This window comes from Myotis yumanensis, unplaced genomic scaffold (genome assembly GCF_028538775.1).
Source record: "Myotis yumanensis isolate MYYU_CA2020_CCGP unplaced genomic scaffold, mMyoYum1.0.hap1 SCAF_1, whole genome shotgun sequence".
NCBI lineage: Eukaryota > Metazoa > Chordata > Mammalia > Chiroptera > Vespertilionidae > Myotis > Myotis yumanensis.
In genome coordinates this window covers 118,838,587-118,866,274 of record NW_027223752.1, presented here as the reverse complement: position 1 = coordinate 118,866,274, position 27,688 = coordinate 118,838,587, and the positions used below count along the sequence as shown (strand labels likewise).

Genomic DNA, 27,688 nt, shown 5'->3' with positions numbered 1-27,688 from the left:
AACTAGTAAAGGTTGTGGAAGAGGAAGATTAAGAGCAAAATGGGGAAAAGAGAGAATATACACAGGGAAGAAGAGTGATTATAAAAGAAGGGAGGAGAAGGAGAAATAATCAAGCAGAAAAGATAAAAGAGAAATAAAAAAATTAGAGAAATATAGGAAATAAAACAAGCATAAATAAATGTCTGGACTATGTTTTTAATAGTTTGTAAGAGCTGCTTGTGGTATATTTGCATTTTTATAGCTCAGGCCTGGAGCCTGAATAACTGGAAAGTTAATAATAAAAAGTTGTTTTTCAGATTGATTCTGCTAAGCTAGTCACAAGGGTATTCCCTCAGCTATCCAAAGACCATGTTCTCTTTAAATATTATTTAGGAAGAAAAGAGAGAAATTATGCTTCTCCTTCTACTGAGAAATTCCTGAAGTAAATTTAAATCTCCCAAAGGAAAAAATTCCTTAATGCACTGTAAGTTTTATTGTGACTATCTCTTAAAATTCAGAGGACCTCTTCTTATAAAATGAATTGTAATCAACTTTGTTGGCAGGTGGTAACAGACACTGTATTTCCCTGCAGCTGATACACTACAAATAGCTCTGGCCCAGAACTCCACAAATTCAGCATACTATTAGGAGTCTGGGGGTCTCTGGGCCACTATATAAGAGCCTTGTGAAATTTGCATCAACCAGGGTAGGCCCATGACCACAGTATCAGCCATCTGTTGAAGATAAGGGCAAATCTGAAAACTTCGGTAACTATTAATTTCTCTAGCTAGTTCTTAAGAGATTTGGTTCAGTCTTATATACCCTTGTGTACCCTCTTGGTACTTCCCCACATAGGTTGTGAATCCCTGGTCAGACCTAATATTTAGTTCCAAAGTTTCCAAAGGTACTTCCAATTCCACCGTGAACTGGAAGAAGAATGACTATTTTGGCTGTGGGTGAGTAATTCTCTCTCATTAGTAGCTAAACTGTTAGCCCGATTAACCCTAAATAGTATATTTACCCAGTAATAGATCACTACTAGAAATGTAATAATTTATTATAGAACTACAAAGGAGTAGTATACTATAATTATAGAAAATAGAAAAGAATGAGAAAGAACCAATATAATTTATTCTGATTTAAAGTCCCAAAATGTCAAGGCCAGAGATATTTGACCCTTTAATAAAAGATGTAAAATAAAGCTGCTTACTCATCCTTGACAATAGATAGTAATGTGTTACTATATTTCTACTTCTCTTTGTGGAAGAGAGGATGATACTGCTTGAGGTAGAGTTAAATTGAATTATGAACATCAAGAAGAAAAGATGGAGTAGTGGCCTGCACTGACCACTAGGTGACTATATTAGACCACACAACTTAGTTGTCAGCTACAAGAAGGGTATGTGGGAAAAACAGCCTCAATAACTATGAAAGTCTAAGCAAGTCTTCCTTCCTTTTGAATCTTTTGGAATAGTTTGAGGAGGATAGGTGTTAGTTCTTTTTTTGAATGTTTGGTAACCAACTCACCTATGAAGCTGTCCAGTCCAGGACTTTTATTTGCTGGGAGTTTTATTACAGCTTCAGTTTTCTTACTTGTTATTGGCCTATTCTGGTTTTCTGATTCTTCCTAATTGAGTTTTGGAAGTTGTATGCTTCTAGGAATTTGTCCATTTCAACCAAGTTGTCCAGTTTGTTGGCATATAGTTATTCATAATATTTTCTTACAATCGTTTGTATTTCTATGGTGTCAGTTGTTACTTCACTTCTTTCATTTCTGATTTTATTTATTTGGGTCCTCTCTCTTTGTTTCTTGATGAAGCTGGCATTATCCTAATTCCAAAACCAGATAAAGACACTACAAAGAAAGAGATCTACAAGATAATACCCCTGATGAACATATATGCTGAAATCCTCAACAAAACATTAGTAAATGGGATCCAGCAATACATTAAAAAAATCATACATAATGACCTAGTGGGATTTATCGGAGGGATGAAAAGCTGGTACAATATTTGCAAATCAATAAATGTGATACATTACATAAACAAAATGAAGGATAAAAATCACGTGATCATATCAATAGACATAGAAAAGGCATTCCAAAAATCCAGCACCCATTTTTGATAAAAACTCTCAGCAAAATAGGAACAGAAGGATCATACCTCAACATAATGAAGACAATATATAACAAATCTATAGCCAATATCATTCAGTGGGCAAAAAACTAAACACGTTTCCATTAAGAACAGGAATAAGATAGGAATGTACACTTTCACCACTCTTATTCAACACTAAAGGCCCGATGCACAAAATTCATGCAAGGGGCTCAGCCCTCGCAGCCGCAGTGGCTTGCCTTGGCCCTCACAGCCCCAGCTTCATCCAGAAGGTCATCTAGAAGGACGTCCGGAAGGTCGTTCAGCTGTCCAGTCTAGTTAGCATATTATGCTTTTATTATTATAGATAGTACTATAAGTCCTAGCCACAGCAATAAAACAAGAAGAAAAATTAAAAGGCATACAAATTGGAAAGGACGAAGCAAAATTGCCATTATTTTCAGGGACATGATATTATACATAGAAAAACCTAAAGACTCCACAAAAAACTACTGGATTTAACAAATGAATTTGGAAAAGTAGTAGTATAAAAAAACCAACATTCAGAAATCGATGGCATTTTTATATACCAACTAGAGGCCCGGTGCATAAATTCATGCATGGGAGGGGTCCCTTGGACTAGCCAGCAATCGGGGCTAGCTGGCTGGGGGGAGGAACCACGGGAGGTTGGCTGGCCATGGGAGGTTGGCTGTGGGAGCACACTGACCACCAGGGGGCAGCTCCTGCATTGAGCTTCTGCCCCCTGGTGGTCAGTGCATCATCACAGTGACCGGTTGACCGGTTGTTCGGTCAACTGGTCATAACAGTCGCTTAGGCTTTTATATATATAGATAATGAACTCAGAAAGAAAAACAAAAAAAGCAATCCCATTTACCATTGCAATAAAAATAATAAGACACCTAGGAATAAAGTTAACCAAGGAGGTAAAGACCACCTTCAAAAAAACTATAGGATATCGAGAAAAGAAATAGAGGAAGATACAAACAAGCGCAAACATATGCCGTGTTCATGGATTGGAAGACTGAACATCCTTATAAAGTCCATACAACCCAAAGCAGTCTATAGATTCAATGCAATCCCTATTAAAAAACCAATATTAAATGGCATATTTCACAGATCTAGAACAAATATTCCAAAAATTTGTATGGAACCAAAAGGACCCGATATATCCACATCAATCTTGAGAAAGAAGAACAAAGTTGGAGAGATCACAATACCAGATATCAAACTGTACTACAAAGAAATTCTAATTAAAACAGCGTGGTATTGGCACAAGAACAGGCATATAGATCAATGGAACAGAACAGAGAACCCAGAAATAGACCCATGACATTACATTCAATTAATATTTGACAAAGGAGGCAAGAACATACAATGGAGTAAAAACAGTTTCTTCAATAAATGGTGCTGGGGATATTGGACAATTACATGCAAAAATATGAAACTAGACCACCAATTTATACCATACCCAAGAATAAATTCAAAATGGATAAAAGACTTAAATGTAAGGCATGAATCCATAAAAATCCTAAGAGAAACCATAGGCAGCAAAATCTCAGACATCTGTCATACCAATATATTTGTGGATACATCTCCAAGGGCAAAGGAAACTAAAGAGAAAATAAACAATTGGGACTACATCAAAATAAAAGCTTCTGCACAGCAAAAGAAACCATCATCAAAATGAAAAGGAAACCCACTGTATGGGAGAACATATTTGCCAATGATGCATCTAATAAGGGGTTTAATTTCCCAAAATATATAAAGAACTCATACAGCCCTAACTGGTTTGGCTCAGTGGATAGAGCGTCAGCCTGTGGACTGAAGGGTCCCAGGTTCGATTCTGGTCAAGGGCATGTACCTTGGTTGCGGGCACATTCCCAGTAGGGGTGTGCAGGAGGCAGCTGATCAATGTGTCTCTCTCATCAATGTTTCTAACTCTCTATCCCGCTCCCTTTCTCTCTGTAAAAAATCAATAAAATATATATATATATATATATATATATATATATATATTTAAAAAAAGAACTCATACAACTTAACAAAAGGAAGACAATCCAATTAAAAAATGGGCAAAGGACTTAAATAGACATTTCTTCAAAATGGACATACAGATGGCCAAGAGACATATCAAAAAATGCTCTGTCACTAATCATCAGAGAGGTGCAAATTAAAATGAGTTATCACCTCACACCTGCCATAATGGCTACCATCAACAAATCAACAAACAAGTGCTGGTGAGGATGGGAAGAAAAAGGAACCCTAGTTCACTGCTGGTGGGAATGCAGACCAGTGAAGCCACTATGGAGAACAACATGGAGTTTCCTCAAAAAATTTAAAAAGGAACTTCGTTTGACCCAGTGATCTCACTTCTAGGAATACATCCTAAGAATCCTGAAATACCAATCAGAAAGAATATGTGCAGCCCTATTTTCATAGCAAAGTTATTTACAATAGCTAAGATCTGGAAGCCACCCAGGTACCCATCAGTAGATGAGTGGATTAAAAAGCTGTGGTACATTTACACAATGAAAGACTATGCAGCTGTAAAAAGAAGGGTCTGTTACCCTTTGAGACAGCATAGATGGTCCTGGAAAGTATTATGCTAAGTGAAATAAGCCAGTCCAAGAAAGACAAATATCACATAATCTCACTTATATGTGGAATCTAATGAGCAAAATAAACTGATGAACAAAATGGATCCAGAAGCATGGATACATAGAACAGACTAATGGATCTCTGAGGGGAGGTCAGTGGGGCGGACAGGAAGAGATTATCCAAAGAACTTGTATACATACATACCCCGTTGGGGTCCCTTGGCCTGGCCTGCAAGGATCTGGCCAAAACTGGCACTCCGACATCCCCCAAGGGGTCCCAGAGTGCAAGAGGGCACTCTGCAAAGTTGCTATCACTCAGCAACTCCTGCATTGAGTGTCTGTCCCCTGGTGGTCAGTGCATGTCATAGCTACTGGCTGGTCGGCCGATCACTTAGGCTTTTTTACATATAGATATGCATAGCCCATGGGTGAAGGCTTGGATGGGGCAAGGTATGGAAGGGGAGAAAGAGGGAGATGAGGGACATCTGTAATATATGTACTGTTAACAATAAAAATATATATTAAGAAAAAATAATATATAGAGAAAGAGTCTGTCTGCACTGATTCATAAGATGCTTGTGAATTATGGGTTTATTTTTCAGAAAATGCCATGAAGTATAGCTAATGTTAAGAATGAACTTATAAAAGATTCAAAATTTACCTATATCAGGGTTTCTCAACTTCAGCTCTGTTGACATTTTGGGCTAGATAATTCTTTGTTTTGGAGTCTCTCCTGTGCATTGTGGGATGTTTAGCAGCTTCCCTGGCCTCCACCCACTAGATGCCAGTAATGCCCCTTCACCAGTGGTGACAACCACAAATGTCTGCAGGCATTGGTGAGTGTTCCCTAGGGACTAACATGGCCTCTGGTTGGGAACTACTGAATTATAGAAACAAACCAATAGTACTTAAAATGCAGGCAACCCCATTTCACATTAAAGAAAATATGCCATAAAAGAAATAATTGAATTATTTCACATTGAATAAAAAATTAATCCAAGTCCTGCTTTTAGCATTTTCTTGGTTAACATCTGAATGAACCATCACAGGGAATACCTGTGACAAGTTAATCCTTGTAGTGTGAAAGGTGGACATAACTTCAGAATGAACAGGAGTATCCTTGCTAATCCAGTGTTCTAACTCTTAAGCAGGGACAAAATTATCCTTGTAGGAGCAAGGTCTGAACAACACCTTGTTGTACCTTTGAAACATTATTGAAATGAATCTATTTCATTGACACTTGGTAATTCCCCCTACATCATTCTACCTCAAGAAGCTATAGGATTTCTAAAAAATTCATTAAGAATCTAAGGTGCCTCAGTATAATTCTCAGGAAATATAGCTTATAAGTAAATGCAAACTCAACTTGTAGTCATCCTCCGTCACCATGAGCCACTTTTGGGAAGAAAGTGAAATGCCAATGAGAACTCTCTTCTCATAGCCCAGGACAATGTACTTTCCTGGGCTAAAAAGAAAATACTTAATCTGGACATTTCTTTGGAATGTTGTATGAAGCTAAGAGACAGTGTCATTTCTGAACCATCTCCATTGTATATCTTCAGGTGACACAGAACGATATGATAATGGCTGAAAGACTCTTTGGAATCCTAGCTCATGTAGCATCTTCTGAGTTACCCCATTACCGTGTGATTTCAATTCTGGGTGATGCCAGGTAACCTTTAATTTCTATCATTTTCATAGAATTACTGTTGCACTAGAAAAAGGAATAGATTCCATACACCTCTTCATTCTGCCATTTATACATCTCACAGACATTTATCCTGTTTGTTTTGTGGTTGGCCCTATTCAAAGTGTTGGGGACATAAAGATGAATAAGACAAAGTCCTCACTCTTATGTGGTTATAAGCTAATAAGTTAAAGATATAGATAAGCAATTATAATAAAACTAGAGGCCCAGTGCACAAAATTCGTGCACTGGGGGAGGGGAGGTCTCTCAGCCTGGCCTGTGCCCTCTCACAGTCCGGGACCCCTCACTCCTTACCACCTGTCTGCTCCTTACCTCTTGGCTTGCTGCTCCTTAGCACTGCCTCAGAGGAGGAAGAGGCTCCTACCACCACCACTGCGCTCACCAGCCTTGAGCCTGGCTTCTGGCTGAGTTACGCTCCCCCTGTGGGTGCGCACTGACCACCAGGGGGCAGCTCCTGCATTAAGCGTCTGCCCCCTGGTGGTCACTGCACATCATAGTGACCGGTCGTTCTGGTTGTTCCACCGTAAAGTTGCTTAGGCTTTTATTATATAGACTAGACGCCAGGTGTGAATTCATGCACAAGTGGAGGCCAGCCAGCCTGCCCCAATGGGGGCTGATCAGGGCAGGGCCGGCAGGGGGAGGAGCCTTGGGAGGTTGGCCAGCGGGCCCCGCCCCCAATGGGGGTGGGTGAGCCAATCAAGGGTGGGGCCGGCTGGGGGGGATGGGCCACAGAAGGTTGGGGAGGAGTATGGAATGATTGTGAATAGTGATAGGAAATGAAGCTAGAAAGATCGCGCCACAGTGCGCGTCATAGCGACCGGTCGTTCCAGTCGTTTTATTGTTCCATCGTTCCAGTCACTTGGCTTTTATATATATAGATATTTCAGGTGCTGTAAGAGGTCCATGGGAGCATAGGAGAGACTAACAGCATTTTGGAAGAACATTAGGGAAGGTGTCACAAAAGAGGTAACATCTCACCTAGTTTTTTAAGAATCAGTAGGAGTATTTCAGATAGAGGTTATGCTGGAAAGAGATCTGCAGAGGCACAAGGAATTGGAGATAGTTCAGTATAATTGGAGCATGGGATGATTGTGAATAGTGATAGGAAATGAAGCTAGAAAGATCGACTATAGTCTGATTTTGAGGAGCCTTGCAGTCCATACAAAACAAAAGTGAAAACTTGTGCTTTGTAATTAAGCCCAACAATCGTTTGGTTAGATTTATGTTCTAGAAAGGCTGCTATTTGAGCAGACATGGATGGAAGGAATGAAGACCAATAAAGAGGCTAGTATATAGTCCTGGAGAGAGATTACGACGGCCTGAACTAAGACAGTGAGGCTGGAGAAGAGGATAATTTGAAAAATACTTAGAAGAGATGTATCTGACTGAATACACTCACTGACAGGATGTGGCATAGATGGATGGAGAAAAGTCAAGGATGGTCTGCCAGTCATGATTCAGTTATAAGAGAATTCACTCTGACTAGAGTAAGTAGAAAATGATTCATATAAAAGGAATTAGTTGTCTACAAAATCATTACAAGGGTTGGAGAAACAGTCTCTAGACTGGGCCAGCCCACCAAGGAAACTGCCACCTTTGCTACAATCAGGGAGCTGGGTGATCAGGAGACTGTTGTCCCAGCTGTGGGTTCCAGGATCACACCATTTGAATTACACTGGGAATCAGGAGGTTTCCCACTCCCTGCCCCAGAACCCCTGATGTAATTTACACCAACAAAACAGGTATCTTATGTGCTACCTGTACTTCCCCACTTAGCTCAGTTCTGATTTCAGATCTTAATCCAAGTGTATCTAATTGGTGGGATCAAAATCCCATTGAAAACCTATAGAACCACTCTGAGAAACAAATACTGAGGGAGATAAGGCTACAAAATTGACAGTGAATGCAACAAATAGGAAGCAATGAATTTAAGAAAGGATAGGGAAAGAAACCAGTGAAAATTATAGTTGCCTAAAAATATTAATGCATGATGTAAAAAAACCTGAGGATTAAAATCCAAGAAAATTCTAAGCAAAAGGAACTTAAACTTGTCAGGTTTCTTTCCCTGCTTAGGAGAAATAATAGGTATTAATTAACACCAGAAATAGATGGAAAAATATGTGTTTAACTGTGTGTTTTAAATTTTTCAGGGCTATCATTAGAAAAACAAAAGATGTATCATTTCTAAATCACTAAAAGAAAAAAAAAACACTCATCAACAAAAAGCAGGAAAGGAATTAAAACAGGAAAATGTCAGTTATCACAATAAATATTGATGAATAAATTATCCTATTGACAGATAGTGGTTCTCAGATTGGATTAAAAATTGAGTTACATGTTGTTTTTGAGAGATACCCCTAAAGAAAGCAATATATAAAGATTGAAATAAAGGAATTAAAAATACATAACAAGCAAATGCTAACCACAACAACAAACAAATACAGGGATATTAATATTAATGATAATAGAATTCATGACACCAAAACTACAATCCACCAAAAAAGATAATAATGTTAAACTTAATTTAACAAAGATAACAGCTTCTAAATATTAAGAAATACAAGTATAGCCTGGCCAGTGTGGCTCAGTGATTGAGCATATACTTATGAAGCAGTAGGTCACAATTCAATTCCCACTCAGGGCATATGCCTGGGTTGTGGACTCGATTGCCAGTAGGGACCATGCAGGAAGTAACCGATCAGTGGTACTCTCTCATCATTGGTGTTTCTATCTCTCTCTCCCTCTCTTTTCATCTCCAAAATCAATAAAAAATATATTACCAAAAAAGAAAGAGAAATTCAAGTATACACTGTTCAAGTCTCAGTTATTGTGGTAAATATTAATCTGTTTGATCAGTAGATCAAATAAACCAAAATGAAAAAGAATAATGAGGATTTGAATAACTCAGTTAACACATTTTATCAAATAAATATACAGGTTGGGACGAAATTAGGTTTATAGTTGTGAGTACACAAAACAGAGTTTATTGTTGTGTTATTATTTTTAACTAGAGGCCCAGTGCATGAAATTCATGCACAGGGGGTGGGTCCCTCAGCCTGGCCTGCACCCTCTCCAATCTGGAACCCCTTGGGGGATGTCCGAATTCAGACATCCCTCTCACAAAGGCCAGCTTAAGCGCTGCTGAGGAGGCAGGAGAGGCTCCCACCACCACCGCTGTACTGGCAGCCATCAGCCTGGCTTGTGGCTGAGCAGAGCTCCCCCTGTGGGAGCGCACTGACCACCAGGGAGCAGCTCCTGCATTGAGCATCTGCCCCCTGGTGGTCAGTGTGTGTCCTAGTGACCAGTCATTCCCAGTCGTTCTGCTGTTAGGGTCAGTTTGCATATTACCCTTTTATTATATAGGATAGAAGCCTGGTGCATGGGAGGGGGCCGGCGGGTTTGCCCTGAAGGGTGTCCCGGATCAGGGTGGGGGTCCCGCTGGGGTGCCTGGCCAGCCTGGGTAAGGGGCTGATGGGTGTTTTCAGGCTGGTCACACCCCCTTCAGGGTGGGGGTCTCCACTGGGGTGCCTGGCCCACCTGGGTGAGGGGCTGATGGCTGTTTGCAGGCTGGTCAAGCCCCCCCTCAGTGGGGACCCTCACCCCATGGAGGTTTGACCAGCCTGGGTGAGGGGCTGATGACTGTTTTCAGGCTGGCCACACCCCCTTTAAGGGTGGGGGGGGTCCCCACTGGGGTGCCTGGCCAGTCTGGGTGAGGGGCTGAGGGCCGTTTTCAGGCTGGCCAAAACTCCCCGGGCAACGGAAGCTCCCAGCCTCTCCTTTTTTTCTTTTTTTTTTTAATTCTGGGATTTATTTACCTTCTATAATTGAAACTTTGTAGCCTTAAGAGGAGCTCAGAGCCAGCCAGGGAGGGCAGGAGGGAAGCTTGGCTTCCTCCATCGCCAGGGGCAACCCATGCCTCCTGCTCGCTCCAGCTCCATGGCCATGGCCGGCTGAAAGCAGGTATCTGGGGATTATTTATCTTCTATAATTGAAACTTTGTTGCTTTGAGTGGAGCTCAGAGTCTCCGCGGCAGGCGGGAAGCTTGGCTTCCTCCATCATTGGGGCAACCAAGCCTCCTGCTTGCTCCAGCTCTGTGGCTGCCGGCCGCCATCTTGGTTGGGGTTAATTTGCATATAGTCGCTCTGATTGGCTGGTGGGCGTGGCTTAAGGCATAGCAAAGGTATGGTCAATTTGCATGTTTATCTTTTATTAGTGTAGATTAGGGTATTCTTAAGCTGGCCTTTGCTAAAAACATCCTCAATCTGATTGAGGTACGTTCACTGAGGTCAACCCCTTCCAACTCTCCCATCCTCAACTCGTGCATGAATCGCGTGCACCTCCCTTGCGCTGCGTATCCTGTCGCCTGACCAACTGACACCCCCCACTTCTTCTAACGCCACTTCTTCAAAATAGACTTGCCCAGGCCGAAAACCGACTTCTGCGCATGGGCCATGAAGTTTGAATCGCACTGTACATGCGTACCCACGTGTGGTATTTTGTGGAAGAGCCACACTCAAGGGGCCAATGAGCCACATGTGACTCGCGAGCCGCAGTTTGCCGACCACTGCCCTAGCCGGTTTGGCTCAGTGGATAGAGTGTTAGCCTGCGGACCAAAGGGTCCCGGGTTTGATTCTGGTCAAGGGCACGCACCTTGGTTGCAGGCTACTCCCCTACCCAGGCCCTGGTCAGGGCTTGTGCAGGAAGCAACCAATTGATGTGTTTCTCTCACACTGATATTTCAGTCTGTCTTTCCCTCTCTCTTCCACTCTCTCTAAAAATCACTTGAAAAATATCCTCAGGTGAGGATTAAAAAACAAACAAACAAACAAACAAAACAACAACCAGTAATCAAACAAACAAAAATAATAAAGCTTGTTGGTCCCAGATAGTAGGTCCTATGTTTAAGAAGAACAAGGGAAGTATTAAATTTGTAGGATAAAGCTAAATGAATATTAACTGTGTAAAGCAACAATAACAATTTATAGTGGAGTTTTAAAATATAGAAATAACCCTGGCTGGTGTAACTTAGTTGGTTGGGCATCATCCCATGCACCAAAAGGTTGCTGGTTTGATTCCTCGTAAGGGCACATGCCCAGTTGTGGGCTTGATCCCCATTGTGGCATGTGCAGGAGGCAGCCAATCAATGTTTCCCTCTCACATTGATGTTTCTCTCCCTTTCTAAAAATCAAGAAATTATTATTTTTTAAAAACTAGTGATATATATATAGTGATATCACTATAACAGTAGTATATATTAGGAAAGAGTTAATGGAGATATAGTATTCTAGATTCTTGTATTGCGTAGGATGGAGATACAGTAATTAACTTTAGATGTCAGTACTTTAAGAGTGCATATTGTAGCTTCTGTGGTAACCAAAGAATAAAAGAATATATAGCTTCCAGACTAGTAAGGATAGGGGTGGGAAGATGGGCACAAGAAAAATAAAAAAGTATGGGACATGTGAGTCAAATTGAAAAGAAAATGTCAAATCTAATCTGAATACTACTATATTAGCACTTACATTTGTACCAAAAATCCGTGGCTTAAAACAAAACACATCTCCCCTCCTTTCCCCTCCCCGCAGTCTCCAGGTCAGCTGGGTGGTTCTTCTGCTCTCAGCCAGGTTCCTCGTGCATCTATAGTCCCCTGTGGTTTGGGCAGGCACCACTGCTGATCTAGCCTGGCTCTATCATTTGTTTGGGGTTGGCTGACTATATGATGGTCTAAGAAGGCCCTTAACTGGGACAACTTGTCTCTGCTCACATGGTCTGTCATACTGCTGAAATCTCTGCTCCACATGATTTGTTGTTATGGCAGAGGCAAAGTCTGAAGAGAGAGTGGAAACATATAAGACCTCTTGAGGCCTAGGTTAAGAACTGATACACTGGCCGAAACCGGTTTGGCTCAGTGGATATCGCGTCGGCCTGTGGACTGAAAGGTCCCAGGTTCGATTCCAGTCAAGGGCATGTACCTTGGTTGCGGGCACATCCCCAGTGGGAGATGTGCAGGAGGCGGCCGATCGATGTTTCTCTCTCATCGCTGTTTCTAACTCTCTATCTCTCTCCCTTCCTCTGTGTAAAAAATCAATAAAATATATTTAAAAAAAAAAAAGAACTGATACACTGATATTTTCCACATTCTATTGATCAGAGCAACTCACAGAGCAAAATTTAAGGGACTTGGAGGTAGACTTTACCAAGCTGCAGAATCACATGGTAAAGGGCATGCATTCAAGGGAGCTGTTATGACCATCAGTATAACCAATCCACCTCAGTGATAAAATGCACATGTCCTAGATGTACTGGTTAAAAGCCAGAGATTGTGAAACTGAATAAAAAAGTGAAGTTCAATTATATGGTATTACAGGAGACATGTCTGACACATAAGGTTATATAAAGTTTGAAAGTAAAAAAGTGGGAAACATAAACAACACCAATACTAACCAGCATAAAAACAGAATAGCCATTGAAGACTAAATAGACTAAGGTTAAAAGCAAAAATAGAAATATAAAGAGGACCATTTCAAAATAATAGGTTCAGTTCACCAAGAATATAATGATAAATCTGCTAATTTAATCTGTATGCATCCATCAGCATAGCCTTAAAAATTTCTAAGCCAAAAGTTGACAGCACTGCAAATCCACTTTACTTTGAGAAGGTTTCATATACCTCTGTGCAATTAATAGAAAAAAATGAAATAGTTGAACAACATGATTTACAATTTAACTTAATGGACATTTAGAGAACGTTGCCCTGAACAACTGTAGATTGTACATTATTTTCAAGCTTACATGGAATATTTATAAAAATTAACCAAATACTATTTGTAAAGCAAAAGTCAACAGATTCAAATTAAGGAACACTTCTAAATAACCCACATTTAAAGACAGTTTCATAATGGAAATTTGAAACTACTTTGAAATGAAATATAATAAAAATACAATATTTCAAAATTTGTGGGATCAAGTTACCCTGGTGCTAACTGAGGACATTTTAGCCCTGAAATGAATGTAATAGGAAAGAATAAAGCTTGAAAATGAATGAGCTAAACATTGTATCTAAAGAAATTAGAGAACAGCAAAATAATTCTGAAGAGTTAAAGAAAAGAAATAATGACATTAAAAACAGAATTAATGAAAAGTTGATCATTTGAAAAGACTAATAAAAGTGATATAAAATGTATGTTTACATTGCTCTTGTAATTAAAAATTAATAAAGAAAATAAATGCAGATAAAGACCTTTTTTCATTATAAAAGTGAGAGTATTATACTATCTAAATATCCAATAAAAATGATTGATTAGGTAAATTGTGTTCTACATAATAATTGATTTTTATATATTCATTAAAATTATTAAATTTTAAAAATATGTTTAGACAGAGAGGAAGGGAGAGCGGGCGAGGGAGAGAGAAAGAGATAAACATCTATGTGAGAGAGAAACATTCATCGGTTGCCTCCAGTACATGCCCCTACTGGGAATTGAACCTGCAACCGGGGTATGTGCCCTAACTGGGAATCGAATCTGCGACCCTTCCGTGCATGGGACGATGCTCCAACCAACTGAGCCACACAGACCAGGGCAAAATTATTAATTTTTAATGACATGGAAAAAATTTATTGTATAGCATTAAGTGAAAAACAGTGTACAAAATAAGATGTTTAGCATGATTTTAACATTTTACAAAAATTTATAGAAAAGGCCTAAAAAGAAATATGTCAAATGTGAACAATGTTATAGATTTATATATATATATTTATGTGCTATAGATTTATGAGTGATTTTATCTATTTCTTTATACTATTCAAAAATTTGTATTCCTTACCATTTCTCAAATGTTTGTCATACACTTTTAAATTGAAAATGGAAGAAATTTTAAAAGAAATATTTTTCTTCTGCTCCCAGTCTTAAGTTAACAGTAAAGTAGTAATACCACTTCCTGTATAGGCACTCTATCAATGGTTCTCAACCTGTGGGTCGCGACCCCTGAAAATACATCCTGCATATCAGATATTTACATTATGATTCATAACAGTAGCAAAATTACAGTTATGAAGTAGCAACAAAAATAATTTTATGGTTGGGGGTCACCACAACATGAGGAACTGTATTAAAGGGTCGCGGCATTAGGAAGGTTGAGAACCACTGCAAGTGGTGGAAACCAGAAGCAACTTCATGGAGGATAAGTTGGAGTCGTCTGGATTAGGTTTATGGGTCTGTAAGTGATACTATGAGCACCATTTATGTTCTTCTTCTTAATCAATTGAGGCTCCTCTCATTATTTACCTCCTCCTGAGATCTGGAACTGATATGCTAATAGTTGGAAGTTTTTGTTTTGATTTTGTCTGAACTTAAACCAGTATCCCATTTCATATTCTAGCTATTTATAATACTACTGAGCTTCATAGTGGGGTTATGAGGTATTTGTGTGCTTTATAAGAGGGTAACTAACATGTTTTATGGAATATAAAGACTTTGAAAGTTTGGTCTACTACATCGTTAATTGGGTTGTTTTGTGCTCTGTGATTACTTAATTTTTGTATTGATTTTTTTAATGTCGAGTCTTTTTCACTTTAGAAATGCTTGAGACATGTTTATATTGATGATTGGTAGTTATGAAACAAGAATTTGTGTTGAATAACTTCATTAGTAGAAAGATTGGAGTACTGAACTGAGCTCAAGGAAATAATTAACTCATTCTCATAAAACATTCAAAAGAGTATACATTCCCCTCTAAAATCAACAACAAAAAAATGGACATATGTTAATACACCTGTTAAGTAACTCTATATCTCTCTGCTGTCTTTCTGCAGGAAGAAGCAATTCCGCTATCTACAAGAAACCAAGGGGAAAAAACATGGTATTGTTAATGAAGAAAATAATGATAGCAAAAGATTTGTAGGAGAAAATACAAATCGTGCTATGCTAAATTATACCACAAGAGACTTTTATAATGAAAAGCTAGAGGTAAAACTACCATTGATTTTTGGAATATAGTGCCTGGGTATATATCACATGGCTTAGGACTTGAAGGTTGTACATTTCTCCCTCAAACAGTCAAGATAACCCTTTAGTGTTGTTACTGTCTGGAATGTTAGCCAGCCTTAAATATACAGAGGTGGGGAAAGTAGGCACCATGGCATTAGGAAGAAGTGGAGCCCATATTTCCAATATCTTTATTTATGCAGAAAAAGAATCTTCAAAAGAAATTTGAATGGTGACTAGAGAATATTTGACTTTGGGTGGTGGTCACACAGTGCAATATACAGATCTTATAACATAGAGACCTACACCTGAAACCTATATGTTCATATTGACCAATGTCGCCCCAATAAATTTAATAGACAAACAAAAAAAGAAATAAATCTGTATCAAAAATCTAGACCAAAGTAGGACCAAAGGTCTTACTTAAAAGAAAAGGGATATAGGGCTTGCTGTGAATACTTAACTAGCCCATGCCAGACTGGCAGGGGACACATTTCTGTTCCCTTTGCTTGAGTCCTAGGTGTTTTAATTCACTTCTTTCAATCTTCTACACGATTAACTTCTGTATTTGTGTGTGTGTGTGTGTGTGTGTGTTTAGATAATCACATATTTTACAGAGTGGTCCCCCTGATATTTCAGGTACCCCCCCTGGCCTGGACATAGCTATTACAATATATTTTTTTCCTCCATTGAACTCTCCCTGGCCACTCCCACCCCCCGGCACATGCCCTCACCCCCCTAGTGTTGCGTCCATTGGTAATGCTTCAACCAAAGAACTTCTGTATTCTTAATCATATAATATCATTTTGACCTGTTCTGTTTTCACTGTAACTACAAAGGCAAAGAGTTCAGAGGTTTATTGGGGGAATGCAATGTTAGGGTGCTATATGAGCTACAAAGAAGAAAAGCATGCAGTTTCTGCCTTGATGGAGCTCATAAAAAAACTGAGGAAACAAATCATCTAGTTAACAATAGAATGTTAAATTGATTCTACAAGAGATTTTGAGGGAACTAATGGGCAAAAGAATAAGAGAAAAAGATCAGGTAGCATTGATTGAGCACCTATGACTTACGTGCAAGGCACTATATATAAAATTACATACATCGATACATCATCTAGATCTAAATCTAGATGTAGATATAGAATAGGTATCATAGATATATAAAATTTGAAGTGAAATAGGCTAGTAGTTTTCAAATGTGTGTGTTTTTTTAACAGCTATGGGACTCTTTATTCAAACCACATTGCAGCTGAAAACCCACTATGTCAAAACAAAGCAAGACAGCAGAGCTGCTGTTGTTGCAGAGGGAAAGTAGGGGGTTCAGAGCTTCATTTGATTGGATCTTCTATTCTTTTCCTTTCCCTGCATTTCACCCCAATCCTCAAGCATCTCTTTGGAACCCATAGGGCTCTGTGGATCATAGCTTGAAAATCACCTGAAAACTCAATGTACTGTGTAACAATATTTTTATAGCTTCCTAAAAGATGTTCAGATTCTACTTTCAATTCTTCTAGTGCAAGAAAGGTCACTGCTTCATGATGTAGCTGTATATCACTGAACAACTCTAACTATGAAGAAATTCTTACCCAAATTAAGCTAATAACTTTAATGATTCTAGTACTGCTTTGTGTCAAAAAGAGAACAAGTCCCTTTCTTAAGAAAATTCTTCAAATACTTAGTCAGCTAATCTTCATTGTAATTTTATCTACATTGATACTTTTGCTCATTCAAAAATCATATGTTGAGCACCTATCACATGTAATACTTGGGCTATAAGAAGTTCCTGTATTAGCCTCATGGATCTTACATTCTAATAGAGGAGATGGACATACACAGGGATAATAACAAATCAATATATCAAGAGAGTGCAGGAGGGATTGCTGACCCAGGTCAAAGAAGGCTTTCTAAAGAAGGAGCTTCCTGGTGTCAGTCTTAAAGGGTAAAATAACTACATACCAAAGGGAAGGGCAAGGCTGGCAAAGAGAACAGTGGGAATAAAAGGCGTAGAAGTATAGGAAGACAAGGAAAGGGCCAGGAACTAGAAGCAGTTTAGTGTTGTTGAAGCACAGACTGAGGAAGATGATTAAAAGATGAGCCTGAAAGGAAGTAGGAGGGCTGCGTGAAAGAGACTGAATGTAATCCTTTGGCCATCAGGGGCTTCCTGATTGTGTCAAAAAAGGAAAATGAAAGCCAAGCTGTCAGGATTACGAGTCCTTCTCTTCCGGAAAGCAGTTGTTTTAATGAGTGAAAAATTAGTACAATTTCTATAAAAGACGTTTAGAAAAAATATGAAAGAGCTGTATTCAAAACAAGGACAGTTTCATAGAGTAATATACCAACTGTTTAAGAAGCAGACAATTCCAGTGATTTTTAAATTGTTCAAAAGCACTGAAAAATAAAGAACATCTTTACATTTTTTTAAGGTTGCCAGGATAACATTGATTTCAAATGTTATGTCAGGATTGCACAGAAAAAGAAAAGCCAGACCAGGTACCTAAGAATAAATCCTTTTAAAATGTTATCACTCAGAATACAGCAGAACATTAAATGAATAACAAACACTATAGCCAAGTGCAATGCTAGCAAATTAATAGATCAAAAGTGAAAAATTGTGATGATTTCTGTAGGTATTGAAAAGGCATTTCACATAATTGAACACCCATTCTAAGTTTTCTTTCTTTTTTTAAAAATTGTTTTATTGCTTAAAGTATTACAAAGAGTATTATATATGTCTCCTTTTTTTTTCTCCCCTTGACCCTCCCCTAGCCTCCCATGCCCCCAGTGTCTTGTGTCCATTGGTTATGCTCGTATGCATGCATAGAAGTCCTTCGGTTGATCTCTTACCCATCCCCCCACTAAGTTTTCTTTAGATAGATAGAAGAACTAGAAATTGGATAGTAAACATCATGCATGATGGGGAAGCTCTAGGAACATTCGCATTAGTGGAAGCAGAATTCTGACTAAGAGGGCCTCCATGATTCCCAGCCCCTGGCATTCACACTCTTAGATTATATCCTCCCTTGAGTGCAGGTAAAACCTCTGACTTGCTTCTGACCAGTGGAATATGGCAAGGATAAGGGAATTGTGCAGATATAATTAAGATCCCTAATTAGTTGACCTTGAGTTAATAAAAATAGATGATCCTGGATGAGCCTGACCTAATCAGGCAATCATTTAAAAAGGGATTCAAGATTTCCCTGAGAGATTCTCCTACAGGCCTTAAAGTAATAAGCCCCCATATTTTGAGAAGGTCACATGGAAAAGAACTGTGAGAAGCTTCTAGAGAGCAGCTGCCTGCTGACAGCCAGCAAGAAAATAAGACTTCAGTACAACAACTGGAAGGACGTGAATTCTGCCACAACTACTTGAGCTTAGAAGGGGACTCCAGGCTTCAGAAAAGAACACAGCCTGGCCAACTCCTTGTGACGTCCTGAGCAGGGCCTCAAGCTCAGTCATGCCTGGACTGACGCATGGAAACTTGTGAGATAATAGATTTGTGTTGTTTTGAGCCACCAAGTTTGAGGTGATCTGTGCACAGCGATAAACACCAATGCTTTATTGAAGTCAGTATCAAGACAAGAATGTCCAATATAACCATTATTATTATTTATCAAAGCAAATAATACAGTTAGACCAGAGAAAGAAACCATTGGTAACTTAACAAGAAGAGAGTGAATTTATTATTTTCAAATATTATTAAATACCTGGGAATGTCAAGAAAATTAATTGAGAAACTATAAAAAACTGTAAGAAAATTCAGTAATGGAGCAAGAATCAACAGCTTCCATATATATAAATAACAACGAAAAAGTAAATATATTGGAGGAAAGACCCATAGTAACAGCACAAAAAGATACAATACCTAGTAAGAAGCTAATTAATAAATATGCAAGAACTATCTGAAGTACACTTTAAAACATTAATAAAGTACACAAAAGATTTATGCAAATGAAAAAACCTATCACGTTTTGGATAAGAAGGACCTAAAGTTAAATGCTAATTTTCCTTAAGTTAATTTAAAAATTTAATGTGATTCCAATAAGAATACAAACATTTTACACTGAGGTGCGTTGATCCTGCAGTACATCTGGGAAGGTAACTAATAGCCATAAAGACTCTGAAGAAGGAGACCCGCACGGCTCGGTGTTAGGGCTTCTTATAAAGTCTTACCTGTTCTAACAAGGTGGTTATGAAGAATGGACTAATGGAATAGAATGAAAAGTCAAGTATATATCTAAATACAAAAGAGACTTTATTATATGATAAAGAATAATCTCAAACTGGATCGGTGGACTATCCAATAAATGATTCAAGAATAATTATGAAACTGAGGGGGGTAACAGGATTTGGTCATTATGTCTTGCACCAGCATAAATTCCCAATGGATCAGAGATTTAAAAGTTTATAATAAAAGCATAAAAATTATACAAGAAATGGAAAATTAATGTGTATCATTAGGATGAGAAAGACCTTCAGGGGGATAAAATAAGGAAAGATAAATGACAAAAAATAGTTTGCAACGATCTACCTAAATTATAAAGAGCTTTTAGGAAAGGAGGCAATTATTTAATCTAGGTTGTATTATTTATTCAAAAACTAATTTCAAATAATGTACCATTTACCACAAAAACAAACATTGTAGGCATGAATAATAAAATACGTTTAAGTCCTTTATGGAGGTTTCAATTAAATTGTGAAATTTTATAGAAAGACACTGAAGAAGCACTAAATAGATAATGTTCATGGACTGAAACTTTTTAAAAATATATTTTTATTGATTTCAGAGAGGAAAGAAGAGAGAGAGATAGAAGCATCAATGATAAGAGAATCATTGATCAGCTACCTCCTGCCCGCCCCTCACTGGGGATCGAGCCTGCAGCCTGGACATGTGCCCTGACCGGGAATCGAACCATGATTTCCTCAACCATTGAGCCATGCCAGCTGGGCTGGACAGAAACTTTTTACATGATAAAAATGTCAATTCTTCCTAAATCTACCTATAACTATAAGGCAGCTTTAATTAAAATGTGGACAGAGTTATTTATGGAAATTCACCATTTGATCATAAAAGTTATCTGATAGAGCAGTTTCTTAAAATATTACCTGATAGACCTAAAACACAAGAGTAAAAGTGGGAGAACTTCCCTCACCAGATAGCAAGTATTATCATACAGCATAGTAACGAAGGCAGTGTAGGAATAGGCAATAGGCCTGTGCACAAAATAGAACCAGAATTATCCCATGCGTATGGGGAATCTTTATACAGACAGCAGGTTTTGCACACTAGTGTAGACAGACTGCATAATAAATGATACTGAGGAGACCGTACTGTATACCATACAGCAAAAATGAAATCCAGATTAAATAAAAATCCAAGTATGAAAAGCAAAAAAAAAAAAAAAAAGTTCTCATTTTTTTTTAAAAGGAGAAAAACCTTTATGACCTTGGTTGGGTAAGCTAATATTTTCTCTAACACACCAAAGGCACAAACTAGAAAGAAAAAAAATGTTGATAAATTTGGCAATCAAGGTCATTGGGGTTTATTTGGTTTGGGTGTGTGTGTGTGTGTAACAAAAATTGTTTCAATGGAGTCATAAAAGCAGAGTCTTGATTAAAGTAGTTTGATCATAAATAAGCAAGAAGAAGTAAAGACAGGGAACATTGACTCCTGTTTTGAGAAATACCAAAGGAAAAGAATGACATGAAGTCACATAATATTTTGGAAAAGAACATTAGGCCACCAGGAGACTTAGATTTGGGCCCCTGATTATACCACTGATAGATCTTACTCTAGTCCCTTAATCACTCTCTCTTGACTCTGAACCCAGCATTCCTTCAAGTATACCATATATTCTCCCTCTCCACTTCTTGAAAAAATTTTTAAATCTCTATAGCATAAAGTGCTCACACTCTCTTCTGTACATACTGGGGGAGTTCATTGAAATGAGTTCCTCACAAATGAGAGTAGGCAGACCCTTTCATTGTACATATGACATGTACAATTATACATATGACATGCATAATTCTGTCGGTTGGTAATTGCCCGTCCATTCTCCTGATTCATTCTAAAAAGGATTCATGATGGATGTCGAATCAGAGAGCTGAAAGGGACTCTAGAATCCAATCCTGTTCTTAGACAGATGAGGCAAACTGGTAACAGGATCACATGGTAAGTTACTGACTGAGCTGCTTCCAGAACTCAGACCCCTGGTTCCTGACTTTGGACTCACAGTGTATCATGCCGCTCTCCGAAGTCTGCTTGACCACCTATTGCAAAAGGGCTTTCTTCTCAGAACACTGGATGTATCTGCCGTCTCAGTATCTCATTCAGCACTTACTTACTGTTTCATCTTTTTAAGTTAGCTTTTTATATGCTTAGGCCATCTCTCCAACTAGACCGCAGTTTCTTCAAGGACTAGGTTAGAGATTTCTCTAGGCAAATAGTAGTAGATGATGTCTGATCCTGATCAAGTTTCTCAACTTCTATTGACCTTAGTTTCCTATTTATAAAATGGAGATACGGATTAAATCCCAATACAATATCATTATAGTTAAAATCACTTTATAACAAATCCCACTGCTGGCCTACTTTTTCCCTCTAACCATCTTCATGACAACAACATTTTAGTTCAATAAAATAATATAAACAATATTGTATATAATTCATCTCATCAGGATTGGACTTATAAAATTGGACTTGCTTTATGAATCACACAGGGATATTGTGGGATAGAAAAACCTAAGTATTTGAAAGCATTTGAGAATGGGAAGAGCATATTCAAAGAGCAACAACTCCTTAACGGTCATGACAAGAGAGGTATTGCTAATGTGCTTCTTAGCAGGATCATTCTGGACGGGCAGAGGGGGTGTGCTGGCAGACACCTGACGAGTTTTAAAGTGCACTACGTCGAGATGCAGAGTAATTGGCTTAGAGGAGAGAAGAGATGAAGTGAAAATGCTTTCAAACACAGTTACTAGGTTATTATAGCAGATACATTTCTGTATCAACATGTTTGTGAAGAAGTAATGGGAGAAACTATAGCAGAAAACTTTAAAGCACCAAAAATTGCACTATGCCAATTATGAAAAGTTTGTTTCTATTTGTATTATGTATAAATTATTTAACAAGATACATCATCTAAAACTTCTTTAAATTTTTGTTATGCCTAAATTACTATAACATTTTTTCACCCTATTACTAGAACTTTATCTTTTTAAAAAATATATGTTTTTATTGATTTTTAGAGAGAGAGGAAGGGAGAGGGATAGAGAGATAGAAACATCGATGAGAGAGAAATATCATCAATCAGCTGCCTCCTGTATGCCCACAACCCGGGCATGTGCCCTGACCGGAAATTAAACCAGCAACCTCTTGGTTCCTGGGTCAATGCTCAACTGCTGAGCCACATCTGCCGGGCTGTCTTTTTTTTTTTTTTCTTTTAATTCAAAATCATGTTCCAAGATACTTAGAAATCTGCAAGAGAGGCATTCACTAAATATGCTCTGTGTCTTGGACTTGTATCAATGCATTGCTCATTGTGAAATAGTGTACGTTTCAGTTATTAATCTCTGATGATTCACACTTGTCTTTCTTCCTGGTAGGTAGTCCCTGAGTAGTCCAGATTTACTGAGTGTTAAAAGAGAGCAGCTAAATGCTGTTCTCATCAACAAGCTAACTTAGTGTAGGTGACTAAGTCCCATACTATACTTCAGAGCTAGAGATATCAGGTTCATCGGAGAAGTTGCCAGCTGAAACCATTTTTTGTTTATCGCCCATCAAAATCTGTACATATTTTATGATAGGTCAACCAGTGGCCTGTTGTTTTTAGCCTATGAACTAAATTAAATCAAGTTGACCCCTGAATAATGAGTGATTATTTAGAAAAATCTTATGTTATAAGAAAATTTCCAAAATGTGCTTCTATTAGGGAAAATTAGTGACAATTGAGATTCATCATTAACTTACATTAATAATCAAGAATATAAAATATTTTTTCCCAGCTGCTGCAGTTCAATTGGTTGAGCATTGTCCCAGGCACCAAGAGGTCACTGGTTCAATTCCTGGTCAGGGCACATGTCCTGGTTTCGGACTCGGTGCCCAGAATGGGGCATGCAGGAGAAAGGATGGTGTGTCTCTCTCATCTATGTTTCTTTCTCTCTTCCTTCCCCTCTCTCACTAAAATCAATATTTTAAAAAATTAAAATATATTTTGTTGTTTTAAAACTGTGAAAATATGGAAAAGGAAGAGAAATAGACAAAAAGAGGTAAAAAACATTCATGGTCTCACAACACAAAAACTATCTTAATGACACTTCCATAGATTTTCTTGCAATAGTTTTCTATATATTTTTCTAACTTTTTAATGAAAATTTCAAACGAATAGCAAAGTTGAACGAATTTACAGTAAACAGCCATCCACCCAAACCTATATTCTACTATTAACATTGTACTGTATAGTGTACTTGCTTTGACACATATCTATGCATCTACCCCATCATCTGTCCATCAAAATCCACCTTATACTTTAAATTTATTTAAATGTAATTTCAGACATTAGCATGTTTCTCTCTAAGTAATTCAGCATGCATATCATTAATATTCAATATTTTATATAGTTTCTTCTTTTGAGGTAGAATTTATATACAATGAAATACAAGTCTTAGGTGCATAATTTCTAAGTTTTGACAAATACATACACTCTTATAACCCAACCTTTATCAAAATTTCATTTTGCATTTTTTCTATGTAACATTATAATGTATTTTCCTTCTTATTATAAATCTTCGTAAGTGTAATTTTTTAAATCACCCAAGGATATTTTTTTTCATTAATTTCTAGAGAGAGTGGAAGGGAGGAAAGAGGGGGAGATTGAAAAATATCAACATGAGAGAGATACATCAATTAGTTGCCTCCCCCACTGGCCCCTGCCCAGGCTGAGGAACCTGCAACCGAGATAGGTGCCCTGGACTGGGAATCAAACTGGCAGCCCTTCAGTCTGAGGGCCAATGCTCTAACCATTGAGAAAAGATGACCAGGGTTGTAAGTGTAATTTTAATGGCAATATCTTTTGATATTTTAAATTTAACATTTTGGGCCGAAACCGGTTTGGCTCAGTGGATAGAGCATTGGCCTGCGGACTGAAGGGTCCCAGGTTCGATTCCCGTCAGGGGCATGTACCTGGGTTGCGGGCACATCCCCAGTAGGAGATGTGCAGGAGGCAGCTGATCCATGTTTCTCTCTCATCGATGTTTCTAACTCTCTATCTCTCTCCCTTCCTCTCTGTAAAAAATCAATAAAATATATTTTAAAAAAATAAATTTAACATTTTGAGTTGAAGGTTTCAGTAGATGTTTTCAAGTAGTTAAACCTATTGTCTCATTAACATCTCTTTCTTTTCTTCTTTATTAATGTGAATTGTTCCCCATATAATTCTGATCACCTGGTCTGTTTCATTGATTTTTCCATACATATTATGACACTTTCCATCATCATACCTTTATACTCCCCAAAAATATCAATATCCAAAATTAATGTTAAATTCCTGTATTAAACAAAATGGCTTTGTTTCAGCCTCTGGGATGAAACTGGGACCCAGTGCCCGAATATCCTTGGGTCCAAAGCTTCCACTATTGTGTTTTGAAGATTTTTCAATTGTAGACTGCCAGACCCAGAAGTTGAGAAAAAGCACTATTTCTTCCTCCTTTTTTTATTTGTGTGTGTGTATGTGTGTGCCCCTTTCTTTTTTTATTAACTTTATTATTTACACTATTATAGATGTCCCCATTTTCCGCTGCCTTTGCCCTGCCCCACCCAGCCCCAGCTCCTACTCAGCACCCCCCTTCCCTCTGGCCATCACCACACTGCTGTCTGTGTCCATGGGTTATGCATATATGTTCTTTGGCTAATCCCTTCACCTTCTTTCATCCAGTTTCCCCCACCTCCCCTCTGACAGCTGTCAGTCTGTTCCATGCATCCATGCCTCTGTTCCTATTTTGTTCATCAGTTTATTTTGTTCATTAGGTTCCACATATAAGTGAGATCATATGGTATTTGTCTTTCTCTGACTGACTTACTACTGTTTCTTTCAAAGGCCAACTTATGGATCCCAGACTTGTATATATTTCCTCTTCTTCCTTGTACACTTTTTTAAAAATATATTTTTTTTTATTGATTTCAGAGAGGGAGGGAGAGAGAGGCAGAGAGAGATAGAAATATCAATGATGAGAGAGAATCCTTGATCGGCTGCCTCCTGTACGCCCCCCACTGGGGATCAAGCCTGCAACTCTCACAGAATTGTCCAACGGAGGTAGGAGCGGGCTGGGAAGTCGGGCGCTCCCAACTGCTCTTTCCTGAAGCACAGCTCTGTGCCCAGACTGTCAGGTAGTGCTGCCTGACCGGTGTTACTGTCTAGGAAAGTATTCAGGTTTCTCTGGTTCTGCTCATTGTTGCTTTGGCTTTTGGGTTAATTATGACTCAGTGCAGATTTTCCTTTTTTTAACAGGAAACAAAGGAAAAAAAGAAATTCTGCAAAATTTACATAGAGGACCTTGTGAAGGAAGCCACAGAGATCAGCATGAAAAAAGAGGCCTTGCAGAAGCTTTGGCCACAGATGTTCATCGAGCTTGTTAGGGATGCAGTCTTGGAAACTCGCAACAAAAATTCCTACATGAAGCTTTGCCTACAGCAGATAGCTGACCAAAAATAGAAATGGCTTTATAGTTACAGTTGATTTTAGCAGTTTTTTGTTCTTGAAGGTCGAAAACGTGTAGTTCAAACAAGTTAAGAAAACAACACTATCCTACAAACTAGGATGCATCACTATTCTCGTAGCTCAAGTCAGGACGGAAAGAAGGAATGGAGAGAGAGGCAAGCCCAGTTTCCGGTACGAGGTGACCAGACCACGGCAGGGAGCTGAGCAGGTGCGGAGCCAGCTCGACTGGGAGCAGCACTGCGCTCCCCTCCTGCTGGGCTGGTGCGCCCTGCTGCCGCCCGCCCGCTGGAGTGTTACTCAGGTTCAGCATGAGTTGCTTCTACCATCTTTCAGCCGATAATTTCCAATTATTTGCCTTCCTGTTTTATGTCATGATTTCAAAGCCAAAAATATGTTATTTTGTATAAGTTTATTATTAAACGTATTAATAAATTAGTAAACAAAGTATGTTCGCCTCATTATTCCGTCAGAATTGTCATTTTCTTGTATAGTTGCCCTTTAGCTGAGTCGGAGCCTTCTCTCCACTCAGATGGGAAGAGGCCCGCATCTAGGTGCATTCCCTCGGGACACCACAGGAGATCCGAGGGCCACTGGGGGCAGGAAATATGAAAATGAGTCAAAACCAGCAGGAAGAAAATGCTTTGTCTTAATTTAAGGGATCCTTCGTGAATGTGAAATGCAGTTTCAATTCGGCTTCTCTGAACGGTGTTTCCTTCTACTGTTAGCTATTCTTGGGCTCTTTTTCCTGCAGGCTTTGTACCTGTACCCCAGAAGTAGTAGGGATTTACAGGTGAACGGTTCCAATTTCATTTAAAGACCAAACGGGGAAACAGGTGGTAAGCTGGGGTTTGCCCATGTTTGTGCCACTCAGGAGGCTGGCTGGAGTGCATTCCCGCAGCTAGAGATGGGACCATGTTAGAAAATGATCTCACAGGTCAGTAAGTGGTACTTCTCCAATTTGCTCAGATTTCGCCTAGCAGCTGCTAACTGGCAGCAGGCCCACCAAGATGTAGAACAAGAATGAGAGAGGACAACAAAGTCAAACCGAAATGCTGGGGGGAAGCAGGCAAGCTGCTGCTGCAGCTCTCGGGCCCCACATCTGTAAGAGCTCTTGGTCCTCCTCCCCCAAAAAGGAGTGCTCGAGGTTAGGGGTCAGCATCATGTTTCAGAAGGCGGCTTTTTAAAAATATGTTTTTAAATTGTTTCAAAGAGAGAGAAAGGAAGGGGGGAGAGAGAGAGAGAGAGAGAGAGAGAAAGAGAGAGAGAAACATTGATGAGAGAGAACATTGATCGGCTGCCTCCTGCATGCCCCCGACTGGGGATTGGGCCCACAACCCGGGCATGTGCGTCCTCTTGGTGTGCGGGTCGACACTCAACCACTGAGCCACACAGGCCAGGCCAGAATGTGGCTTTTTAAGTCACACTGTCCTGGGTTTGTATCTTGACACTTGAGCTACCATCTTGAGAGTTTGCAGTCAATCTGGACCTGTTTCCTCATACTAGTGCCCACCTCATAATATTGTTGTGAGGATCACATGAGATAGGATGCATTTAAAGCAGTTAGTATAATGTCTGGCACACAGTGAAGAGCC

At 38.9% G+C, this 27,688-nt stretch overlaps 1 protein-coding gene across 6 annotated transcripts in view; it reads left to right on the top strand.

Moving 5' to 3' along the window:
- LRRC49 (leucine rich repeat containing 49) overlaps positions 1-26,540 on the top strand; it is a 177,976-nt gene extending 151,436 nt beyond the window's left edge. For 5 of the 6 annotated variants that reach the window (XM_070431160.1, XM_070431168.1, XM_070431152.1 and 2 more), the window contains 3 exons: positions 6,253-6,362; positions 15,211-15,364; positions 25,887-26,540. In XM_070431160.1, coding sequence (XP_070287261.1) covers positions 6,253-6,362; positions 15,211-15,364; positions 25,887-26,090 — 468 coding nt within the window. In that variant the 3' untranslated portion in view covers positions 26,091-26,540. Of the gene's footprint in view, positions 1-6,252; positions 6,363-15,210; positions 15,365-25,886 lie in introns of those variants that run through there. The other variant, XM_070431182.1, reaches the window with a different exon arrangement.
- The last annotated feature ends 1,148 nt before the right edge of the window (positions 26,541-27,688 follow it).